The 12,140-nt window shown below is 46.2% G+C and overlaps 1 protein-coding gene across 1 annotated transcript in view; it reads right to left on the bottom strand.

Annotated features, from left to right (window-relative positions):
- Positions 1-11,871, bottom strand: part of gabrg1 (gamma-aminobutyric acid type A receptor subunit gamma1) — a 47,780-nt gene extending 35,909 nt beyond the window's left edge. The window contains exon 1 of the mRNA XM_034111508.2: positions 11,670-11,871. Within this exon, the coding sequence (XP_033967399.1) occupies positions 11,670-11,746 (77 nt within the window). The 5' untranslated portion in view covers positions 11,747-11,871. The remainder of the gene's footprint in view (positions 1-11,669) is intronic.
- Between the last annotated feature and the right edge of the window lie 269 nt (positions 11,872-12,140).

Raw genomic sequence — 12,140 nt, 5'->3', positions numbered from 1 at the left:
GGAACAGAGATATGATGTCCAACACAAGCCTATGTTTATCTGAATCATGCCTGCATGATGAACATGAATTATGGATCGAGACGACTTGCTTTTTAAAAACTCTAGCCACATATATGTATAGTACACTATGTTTATATGTTCAGATGATTCGTCAATTATAGAGTATTTGTTCTGTATATTTTACAATGTTTAGATACTCCTGAATATAGGTATTTTTTAGTAAGGATATGTATTGTTTTTACATTTGTAATGTTTATCTTTATTTTATTACATTTTTAAGTAATTTTGTAATTCCTGAAGTATCCATCCATCCATCCATCCATCCCTCCATCCATCTCTCTCTGTCTGTCTGTCTGTCTGTCTGTCTCTATGGGCCTTTCTTATTTCTCTCATTTCCCCTCCTCGACTCCTCGGTCCTCTGGTAGTGACCCGGAAATGAATTTCACCGCGCCATGTTGAAGGACATCTCATTTCTCTAAATGCACTTCGAGGACCGAGGACCGAGGAGGCTCTCTGGAGGAGCTCTAACCGAGGATACACTGATGGGTCCTCCACGGTCCTCCACAGCTCCTTCGTGGATGCATTTCCGGCAACAGAGATGTTTCAAAGAGTCGTGACGCACGGCCGGACTTATCTCAGCCAATGACAGCTCTGCATGCATCCCCTGGATATTATTTTATTAACTGCTTTCATCGCGACGCAATGTTTACAGTGAGAACAGCTGTGAGGTCCGTGCAGAAAGCAGAGCAGTGTGTATAATATATATCACTCAGTATAACAGGCCTACATTACTCTCTGTATTTGTATGCTGTAGTTTAGTAGATATCTACAACCAAAGAGAGGCTGCAGTCTGATATCATATGCTTCAGGAGCTGTAGTGCGTGTGGTAAAGTCAGTGGTGGGGCACAACACACTTAGATGTCTATAAGCTTCTGCAGTGAGGTTCATGGCTGGTGAGGCTCTGGCACTGACTCTTCGGGTTTACAAATATTATATTTTGACCTAAATCAAAATATAATATTATTTTCAAAAGCTTTTTTTGTCTGATGCTTCAATTAATTTTAAACAGACAGTTCAACAGAAGGATACCCACAAAAATGTAATTGTATCATTTACATATTGAATTGTTCTCTCTTAGTAAGATCCCATTTTCAATAACATTGCGGTCTTACCTTGACTTGAAGATTAAGTCCATTTGCCTATCCTTCTGGACAAAAATCTCTATTACTTTTTTGTAAAAGTCCTCCTTATGTTCTTGTAGTTTCAAAAGTCTATCATAAATCTAAATGATGGATTTATGATTCGAAAATTATAAAAGTAGGGTAGACATGTGGATATAATCCGGCTGAACAAAACGTGCATTTATCTAACAGGTTTGTTTCCTACAGATCTTATTTGGAGCTATTTTCTAAAATCCTATGGAGAAATCTCATCGCTTTTTTGTCAAGGGAAGCCATGCGCAGCTTACTTCCGGGTTTTAGGACGCGTCACTGCAGCTCTCTCGTCTCCTCTTCACACATCACACATCACACTTTTCACGGCACACGTACTTACAGCCAATCAGCTCTGAATGATGTGAGATGACGTATGGTGGGGATGGCAGCTATATGCCCCTCTGGTCATTATTTTTTGCCACACACATTAAATAGGAAAATACTCTGAGCATGCGCAGTGTAGTTTTTGCAGTCACCGTTCACTTAGACAGTCAGAGGGAGGGGCATGATCGGGTTTTGTCCCACATGGCTCTAAACAGCTCAATAGGCACACACTGTAGACACTAATTAGAAGAACACATACTAAAACAGCAATGTACAGACGAATCAGATGATTAAACATGATCTTAAAATATATCTTATTTATATTTTAATTTATTTTTTGCATTTTGTTTGTAATCGTTATTTTAATACTTTCTGCTGACACTAGGTGGGGCTGTGCACCTGACCCTAATGACCAGTCGACACTGTGTACTGTGTGTGTGTGTGTGTGCGTGCGTGCGTGCGTGCGTGCGTGCGTGTGTGTGTGCGCGTGCGTGCGTTGGTTTGGTGTCCTTACTTTTAATACTTGTAAATAAAACTTTTGGCCTGTAATTTAATTTCCTCATTGTAGCGACCAGAGAGGGCAGAGAGGGGGGGGGGACATATCCAGTCTCTGATAGTGTTACGTTATTATGAGAGTATTCTCATACTTGTTTGATTCTGAAATTGTATATATTTATATAAATGTGTGTGTATATGTCCGCATCTGTAGCCTGTTATTGTCTCATTTCCCGCACTGTGAATGAATCAAAGTAAATATATAAGTCATCATGAACACATCTGTCCATCAGACAGAGGGCTGCTGTGCCTCCTGTCATCATTAATGGACGTCTCTTTAAGATGACCGCTCAGAGGAGAGGAGTTCTCATTTCTCTAACCGCCTGCTGCTTCCCCTCCTCTCTCCTCGGTTCCCCTCCTCTCTCCTCGGTTCCCCTTCTCCTTCCTCCGCTCGCATCTCCTGTGGGCGGGACTAAGTATCGAGGATAGGAGTCGAGGAGGGGAAATTAGAGAATTGAGAAGCCTTTCTGAGGACTCCTCTGTCCTCGCGTCTCCTCCTCGTGTCTCTCGCTTGCATCTTACGGAGGCGGAGCTAAGACGCAAGGAAGGGACGCGAGTGAGGGAAAGGAGGAGGTGAAATATTCAATTGAGAAGACCCTCCAGTGTCTTTACCTGCCCTCTGCAGCTGTGTCATGTGTTGAAGTAAAATGTTATAGTAGAACATTTAATACAGCGTATTTCTGGTATATTCATTTTATTATGTCACCTGATATATAAGAAGTGTGTTACATTCGAATGGCAGAAAGTCTTGTTGCAGTTTCCAGATATCAAGAGAGGCCCCTGAGTCTCTTTGTTAATCATCAATGTTTTTTGCAATGAACAGGGGAACTCCAAGAGAGATTTTCCTCAGAAAGAATGCAGTTAAAGTCTTGTTAGTTAATGACTCATTCCCTGCAAGGCTCATAAAGAGGCCTGGAGACAATAGTCGGCCTGAATTATCAATACATTTATTCATTCCAAGTAAGCTGACTTCGGGTGGAGGGAAGTTCAAAGAGGGCCTGAGGTTATGGGAACCGTTAACTTTTGTTGGTTGACTGATCCTGGGGAGGTCATGGGACAAGGACGGTTAAAACCTATCCAAGCATAGCTTTCAGAGAGGAAAGCAGGTGACATTTGTGTGGGGGGCTGCATAATGAAATGAGTGTGCGTTCTCTATATATGTTTATGTAGAGTTCTACTATTTCAAAGATCTATTTTTTAAAGATCGGATCGGGAAAAATCGGTATCGGCAGATTGTCAAAATCAAATGATCGGAATCGGATCGGGAGCAAAAAAAGGTGATCGGACATTTTGAACAAACTCAGAATAGATGCTTTGTCAGTTGTCGCTGATTCATTTTAAACCTTACAATAGTTATTTTTATATCATGTATGAGTCAGGTTTACTTGATTCAGAAATAAGTTTTCAATGTTGTTGCAAAAACCGAGGTTCTGACAGAGTCTGGAGTCAAATTACTACATTTAAATGTCAACAAAGTAGGTGGAAATTGGGCCGATAATTAGATACAAGCAATTAGCAAGCATTACATACAATGGTGGAAAAACTGACTTTTAGTCAAATGTTGGGTGTTTTTATTGTTCAGCTCGTTAGATAACATTTTGAGTGTCCTGTGGCGGTCTTTAGACGAACACATGCCTTCTGTAACACTGTGCCTCTGCTGGAGTTCATCTGAAGTTGAAAAAGCCAGCGAGGCAGATTCCCACTCCTCTTCTAACTCGGCATCAGTGTGTTGAATACACTGGAGCCCCGGAGACCAGTGTAAATGTACTGATTGTGCACCAGTTCAGTCCGTATCAGCATATTTTTCCTTCGGAGACTTTCCTCCAATGTCATCTCTTCTAGTGGTTTGCTACGTAAGCTAAAACCGACAAAGCCTGTGCTGCCACCAGATCACCAAGTACTGCACTGAAATCATTTAAAAGTTGACTGATTAAATGTATTATGTCAACAGATTACACAAAGCTGCCTAAGGTTAGTTGAAAGCAATATCAACTTAATATTATTGCTTGCAAATACAATTATGTGTAATCTGATGACATAATACATTTAATTGAAGTCAACGTTTCAATGTTTTCAGTGTGTACAATTCAAGTAAATCAAGTATTAAATGAGGATGAGGGGTCAGGGAGGAAGGACATATTGCTATGAAAAAAGTATGTGCATCCTTCATGGTTTTTCTTCTATTACAGATCTTCAAAAATGAGTATACAACAGAGACAACCTAAATTAAAAATGTAATGTATTGAAGGGAAAAGTGGCCAACACAAAAGTCCTGTGTTAAAGAGCAATTGCCTGTTTAGTTCAACCAATGGACCACATTACCTTGCTAACTAGCTTTAATTAGACACAATTAGGGCTGCAACAAACGACTAATTTGATAATCGATTAATCTATCGATTAATGAAACGATTAATCGACTATTCGGACTATTACTGTATGCCTTGCACAATTTCTCAAACGCTCTTATTTAGCCATCAACTTTTAGATTTAGCTTGAGGTTGTTTTAGGCATGTGGAAACTAACAATGAAGACAATAAAGATGAATACTTGATTCAAAAATACATATATTATTGAAATAACTTAAATTGTGAACAAAACTAACATTGCTTTTTATTCAAATTAAATAAATAATATTTCACATCAAAAGAAACAACAGTGTTTTAACAAATCGTATTAAATAATCTGATGACACAACTGTAAACAGAATAGCTGAAACTTTAACAAACTAAATAATAATAATAATAATAATAATATATAATATTTTTATAGCGCCTTTCAGGAAACCCAAGGTCGCTTTACAAGTCGGGTAGGGGGGGGGGAGTAGGGGAAAAAAGGCAGACAGGTTAAGGGGGGGGGGGGGAAGTAGCGGAAAAATAAACTTATTAAACTAACTATACAGTGGGGAAAGCCTTGGTAAAAAGGTGCGTTTTGAGGGCTTTTTTGAAAATGTCCAGGGTTGGGGCGCTGCGGATTTCGGGAGGGAGAGAGTTCCAGCGGGTGGGGGATGCCACACTGAAGGCTCTGTCACCAAAAGTCCGCAAATAACTCTGTTACCTCTAATCATTATGTTTGTATAATGTAGTTAGCTCCGTGTGTTGCTGCTAGCATACATAACACCTGACGTGGACACGTTACCGTGGACGGGGCTACAGAGCTACTAGAAAGACAGTCGAACCCGGTGCATTCCTCCGTCTGGATGTGGAGCACTTTTGCTAAATGTTTAGACAAATAGCTCGTGTTACCGCCCTTACATGCTAAACTCTTATTCCACTTTTGGCAACGAGCATTCTCCACATCGAGACGGGTAAGGTTTAACCACCTCGGAGCGCGTTCTCTCCGCCATCTCCCACGTGTGTGTGTGTGTGTGTTGCTGCATGTTGCAGCTGCCCGTGTGTAAACTGCCCCGCCCCCTCGCAAGCAGGCGGGGGAGAGAAAGATCGAAAATACATCAAAGACGCATTTGTTTGTCTTTTTGCATATTAGAAACGAGCTGGCGACACTAAGACTGCGATATAATGTCTTTGTAGCAATAATACATGACATATATTTTTTAAATGTCTTCAGTACCGATACAAAGACCAATAAAGTTAGAGCTTAACGGGGCGTAAAACACACGTGATGACGTCACCAACGAATCGACGACTGAATTAGTTGGCAACTCATTTGGTAATCGATTTTAATCGATTAAGTCGATTAGTTGTTGCACCCCTAGACACAATAAAGCTTGATTACTGCCAGCCCTGTTGGATCCAAACATCACTTTAAGAGAACTTTTTTAGCAATGTGAAGATGGCCGAAAGAGCTCAAGGAACAGCACAGTGTGCAGTTAACTCTCCCTATTTAGAGACCTGTCCTAAACACTTCCTGTTTTTTGCCGTAGTTGACCTGCTTTGGGATTGATATTTGTTAAGGAATAACGTCTAAAACCTTGATTAAATTCATGAAACACACTCGGAATGAAAGTGATTGCAATATATTGGTCTGGAAAAGGATACAAAGTCATTAGTGAGGCTGTTGGACTCTAGCCAACCACTGAGAGCCATCCTCTCCAAAAACTTGGACCAGGGTTGAATCGTGCTGGAAATGCCCGCCTTACTGAAGCCTCTGGTTGCAGGTGTTTCTGCTAAAGGGTATCGAGTTCAGGGACTCGTTTTTCACATGGGTGATTGCAAGAAAGTTTTGTTCCTGTTGGCACGACAATGGGACCTAAAGTACCGGAAAGTTTCAAATACTTTGCCAGGTGTTTTTATTTCTGTCTATGGTCTGTCTGACTCTGTCAGGTTTTTTAATGCATTAGCACTGCAACTGTCCGGTCACAAATCTTTACATTTAGTTGAGATCAAAAGGCAGAACACGTTAGGAGAAGGATGAGGGGCACCAGAGGCCCCCCCCCCCGCTTTACACCCCTGGCCCCATATGGCATAACAGCTGGTGTGGTCAAATTACAAGATGGTTTCTTGGTTAAAAAACGTCTGTTGGGTTCACTCAGGTTGTCTTTTACCATATATTCTGTTTAGTTTGAAAATCTGAAATATTAAGTGTGGCACTTGTGCAAAGAAAGGGCATATTAGAGAAGGGGCACGGTTAAGGTGAGGTGTTTCCCTGAGGGGGGTTTCCCTGCCACGGTGGAGTGCTTTACTGTGTCTCAATTGCATACTTCTGTACTTACATTTGCTGTATTGAGTGCACAAGTGCATGCCTATGGGAAGTATGGCAAAGTGCACTTTGAGTACTCGGATGGTGCACTCATGACAGTCAAAAAGTGGAGTGTGGAACGCTGGACACTCCTCACACCCAAAGACCGCCATCTTGCCAACGTAACTGAAGTCTTAAGCTGTGTTTGCGGTTACTCTGGTGAACACAGCACTATACAAATAACATTGACACATGTGGGTGTTTTTTACTATTCCAGTGACATAACATTATACTGATGAAAATAATGGCTGTTAATTGTATTGGATACATTGAGCATTCTGTATTGATTTGCTGGAGGGAATTAGTTTTGCTAACATGCTCGCTAGCTAATTGCGCCAATCGACACTTCTGGTGAGGGCACAGCAGCCGTGTGCGATTTGAGAGCACACTACAATTCACACACTGAATAAATTCACACACTGAATAAGTGTTCACAGTGTTCACAGTGTCTGATGTGGGTAGTAGTCTTCTCTTCCCTGCCTCTGGTGTTACCTGTCACCTCTTGATGGTGACTTCTGACAGAGGAAACCTGGTACAGGGTACATGTCCTACCAAAGGTGTTCTGGTTGGTTAACTAGTGCTGTGTGTCTGCTCTGATTGCTGATGCTGAGGCAACAGAGTCCATACACAGGGGGAATGAGTTAATGTTCTACTGTAGGAACAAGATGTCTTCTATTTCACACATGTGATTATCACTGGCTCCCAAACTGTGATGAACTGAGTAACCACCTCACACACTAAGCGGTGAGGCTCAAACTGTCACCATCTGTCTTTATGGTGTTTTGTCTTGTCTATATCTGTTTTTGGTTTTCTGTCTGCGTTGTGTTTTGTCTTGTTTAGATCTGTCTGTGGTTCCCTGTCGTTAGTTTCCCTGGTGTGTCTGATTACCCGATTGTGTTCACCTGTGGCCCCTGTGTTTTCTCCTCCCTCCTCACCCGTGTCTTGTTTGTGTGATTAGTCTTGTGTGTCTTTAAGTTCTGTTTTTTCTGTCAGTCTTTGTCGGTTCGTCTTGTGTATTGGCTTGTCCTCGGTGAGTGTTCTGTTCTGTCATTGTCCTGATAGCCTTGAAATAAAGGAATTGCACTTTATTCTGCATTTGGGTCCTACCTGCTTCACACATCGTAACATTACGAACCGACCATTATGGACCCAGCAGACTCAGCCCATTTGACGCTACAGGCGGAATGTCTTGGATACTCTCTGGAGTAACATTTTTATACGTGGAAAGGCGCCTCATCTAGACAGGGTAGAGAGGCTGCGTTGAAGGAGGCACGTCAGGAGGTTGCTCGCAAGCCCTGGCTCTGGAGCTTGTTGCCCGAGTGGCTTAGGGTTTTCTCACGTAGCGCTGAGTGCCAGTCTTCATGTTCTGACCCATTCTTGGGGTCTGGTCTGGCGTTTGGAGGTCCACGAAGCCTCCAAAAGACTCCTAAGAGACGCAAGGCCAGGGTTCCAGCCCCAGTTCCGGCTCCAGAACCGGCCTACAAGGCCATGGATCCATGCATCAGTACCGGCCCACGCAGCCATGCTTCCATTCTCCATTACCTGGCTTACACAGCCAGGGTCCAGGCTTCCGCTCCTAGCCCAGCAGCAATGGTTCCGACTCCAGAACCGGTCCCCACAGCCATGGTTCCGGCTCCAGAACCGGCCCATGCAGCCACTGTCCCTGCTACAGAACCGGCCCACACAGCCATGGTACCAGCCCCAGTCATGGCCCCAGCAGCCATGGCTCCGGCCCCAGCAGCCATGGTTCCGGCTTCAGTACCGGCCCCAGTAGCCATGGTCCCAACTCCAGTTTCGGCTCCAGGACTGGCTCTCCGGCCGACGCCAGCTCCCCGTGTCCTGTCGGCGTACCGGCCGACTCCAGCACCTCGACTCCTGTTGGCTCTCCAGCCGACGCCAGCTCCCCGAGGCCTGTCGGCGTACCGGCCAACGCCAGCTCCCCGAGGCATGTCGGCGTACCGGCCGACTCCAGCTCCTTGTCTCCTGTTGGCTCTCCAGCCGACGCCAGCTCCCGTGTCCTGTCGGCGTACCGACCGACACAAGTCCCCTCTCAGGTCCCCTGTCGAGTTCCCTCTCCAGTTCCCTCTCAGGTCCCCTCTCGAGTCCCCTCTCGAGTCCCCTCTCGAGTTCCCTCTCGAGTCCCCTCTCGAGTCCCCTCTCGAGTCCCCTCTCCAGTCTCCTCTCCAGTCCCCTCTCGAGTCCCCTCTCCAGTCCCCTCTTCAGTTCCCTCTCGAGCTCCCTCTCGAGTCTCCTCTCGAGTTCCCTCTCGAGTCTCCTCTGGAGTCCCCTCTCGAGTCATCTCTCAAGTTCCCTCTCAAGTCTCCTTTCGAGTCTCCTTTCAAGACACCCCTCCAGTTCCCTCTCGAGTTCCCTCTCGAGTCCACTCTCAAGTCTTCTCTCCAGTTCCCTCTCAAGTTCCCACTCGAGTCCCCTATCGAGTTCCCTTTCAATTCATCTCTCGAATCTCCTCTCGAGTCCCCTCTCGAGTCCCTGTTCAAGACACTTCTCAAGTCTCCTCTCGAGTCCCCTCTCGAGTCTCCTCTCGAGTTACCTTTCAAGTTTCCTCTCGAGTTCCCTCTCAAGCCCTCTCTCGAGTTCCCACTAAAGTCCCTACTCAAGTACCGTTGGAGGTTCCGCTGGGGGTCCTGCCAACCCTTTGTCCTGTCCCGTTGGAGGTCCCGCCGTCTACTCTTCTGCCGGGGGTCCTGCCAGCTCCTTGTCCTGTCCCGTTGGAGGCCCCGCCGACTATTCTCCTGCCGGAGGTCCTGCCAACCCTATGTCCTGTCACGTTGGAGGTCCCGCCGTCTACTCTCCTGCCGGGGGTCCTGCCAGTCCTGTGTACTGTGCCGTTGGAGGCCCCGCCGACAACTCTCCTGCCGGGGGTCCTGCCAACCCTGTGTCCCGTCACATTGGAGGCCCCGCCGACTACTCTCCTGCCGGGGGTCCTGCCAACCCTGTGTCCTGTCACATTGGAGGCCCCGCCGACTACTCTCCTGCCGGGGGTCCTGCCAACCCTTTGTCCTGTCTCGTTGGAGGTCCAGCCGTCAACTCTCCTGCCGGGGGTCCTGCCAACCCTGTGTCCTGTGCCGTTGGAGGCCCCGCCGACTACTCTTCTACCGGGGGTCCTGCCAACCCCATGTCCTGTTTCGTTGGAGGCCTCGACATTACATGTCTCGCCGGGGGTCCTGCCAACTCCTTGTCCTCTTCCGTGGGGAATCTTGCCGACAACTGTCCCACTGGCTCTGGTTACTGTCCGGTCAACACCGGCTCCTGCCCGGTCCCCTGAGAGCTGTGGTCTTCGCCCCTCCTCGAACTCTGCCTTGCCCCCGGGCCGTCCGCCCGAGAACCCCTTTTTGAACTCTGCTTTGCCCCCGGGCCGTCCGCCCGAGATCCCTTCCTGGTCCTCTGCTGTGCCCCTGGGTTGTCAGCCCAGACCCGTCCTCCGGACCCCCTCCACCCACCCTGGTGGCCCTAGTTTTGTGTCCCTCCTCTGGACCCCCTCCACCCACCCTGCTTGAGGTTTTGGACTTTTGTGGGGGGGTTTTTAGGACGTCTGGAATCCGTCCCTTGAGGGGGGGGTTCTGTCACGATCTGTCTTTATGGTGTTTTGTCTTGTCTATATCTGTTTTTGGTTTTCTGTCTGCGTTGTGTTTTGTCTTGTTTAGATCTGTCTGTGGTTCCCTGTCGTTAGTTTCCCTGGTGTGTCTGATTACCCGATTGTGTTCACCTGTGGCCCCTGTGTTTTCTCCTCCCTCCTCACCCGTGTCTTGTTTGTGTGATTAGTCTTGTGTGTCTTTAAGTTCTGGTTTTTCTGTCAGTCTTTGTCGGTTCGTCTTGAGTATTGGCTTGTCCTCTGTGAGTGTTCTGTTCTGTCATTGTCCTGATAGCCTTGAAATCAAGGAATTGCACGTTAATCTGCATTTGGGTCCTACCTGCTTCACACATCGTAACACAAACATCTCGATGAATGAACATTAAGAAAACTATTTCTGTACTCACAATAAAATGTCAATCTAGAGGTTCAGCCTGTGAAAACCATTGTAATATCTTATCTGATGCTGTCAGAATGAATCTTAGCTTAGACTGAACATTTAAACATACGTTACAAACTATGATCATAGAATGAGAAAAATCAGAGCCAATTACTGGGAAGAGGGAGGGAGCGATATGAAGGTGGATAATGCGAGGTGCAGTATCCAGGAGGGACTAAAGCATATCTCTGCAATTTTAAATTGTATTTTATTCTCAAAACAAAAGAAATAGGAGCTGCAGTGGATCAGAGATGTCAATGTAACAGATCACTAAATGCAAACTGTAAATCGATCATCTGTGAGATGGATTATGAACGGCAGGAACATTGGTGATAGACCAAAACAAAGATATTCACAAATAATTGTATCAACATCTAAAATTAGTAATGTAATTTCATTAATGTGTTGTCTTGACATTTATAAACCTTCCAAATCTGCCTTTGTAGAATGTCCTCAGAGAGAATATCCTATGCAGAGTGATGTGTTGAATAAAGAAAATCTATAAAAAAAGATTAGCAGCTTCTATTTAACATGAGCACATTTTAACACCTTTGTGACCAACTGCCAGAGGTCTTCTGTCCATACAGCCCACCTGACACACTGACAGACCCTGTGAATCACAGTTCACACACCAACCTGTCACCGGAACATCCACCGGATTTACGCACAGAGGATATGAACATGGTTGGTTCTTTTGAACAGACAAAGCAGAGGTTGAATGTGTTCCATCAGGCCGCCACTGCACCGGCTTCACAGGTAACACATCTGCACCACACGCACGCACGCACGCACGCACGCGCACACACACACACACACACACACACACACACACACACACACACACACTCACCTCAATCCGAGCAGAGCCAGCAGCAGCCAGGGCTTCATGGCTTTGTCCCGCACGGCTCTCACCAAAAGCCGCTTCATGTCTCCTCCAGCCGGGGGGACTGGGGTTCCGGAGTCAGCGAGGGAGGCGGGAAGCTTTCTGTCCGCAGCTCGCGACCGTACTCTAATGGTAGCGGCGGGAGCGTGTGAGAAACGTGTCCATGGTGTGTGAGGAGGGGGAGGATGTGAGAGGGAGGGGGGAGGCTCTGCAGTGCCGCGCTCGCATGCACGCTGCGGCGCGGAATCATATTGACTTCCTGTACACAGACTGAGTGATGGGATGGGAGATGTGTCTTATTGTTTGATACGCGCCCAGATGTATGCGAGCAGCTTCACATTCACGTCAGCTGTGCACGCGCTGCTGGTAGAGGCGCGTGCAGGTGACCATGCAGCATCCTTTACATTCTGCCCCCTGCCCAAGGTCAAAGCAGTAATA

The sequence above is a fragment of the Pseudochaenichthys georgianus genome, chromosome 22 (assembly GCF_902827115.2).
Source record: "Pseudochaenichthys georgianus chromosome 22, fPseGeo1.2, whole genome shotgun sequence".
Classification (NCBI taxonomy): domain Eukaryota; kingdom Metazoa; phylum Chordata; class Actinopteri; order Perciformes; family Channichthyidae; genus Pseudochaenichthys; species Pseudochaenichthys georgianus.
The sequence above is the reverse complement of the archived record's forward strand: the minus strand, read 5'-3'. Positions and strand labels throughout refer to the sequence as shown.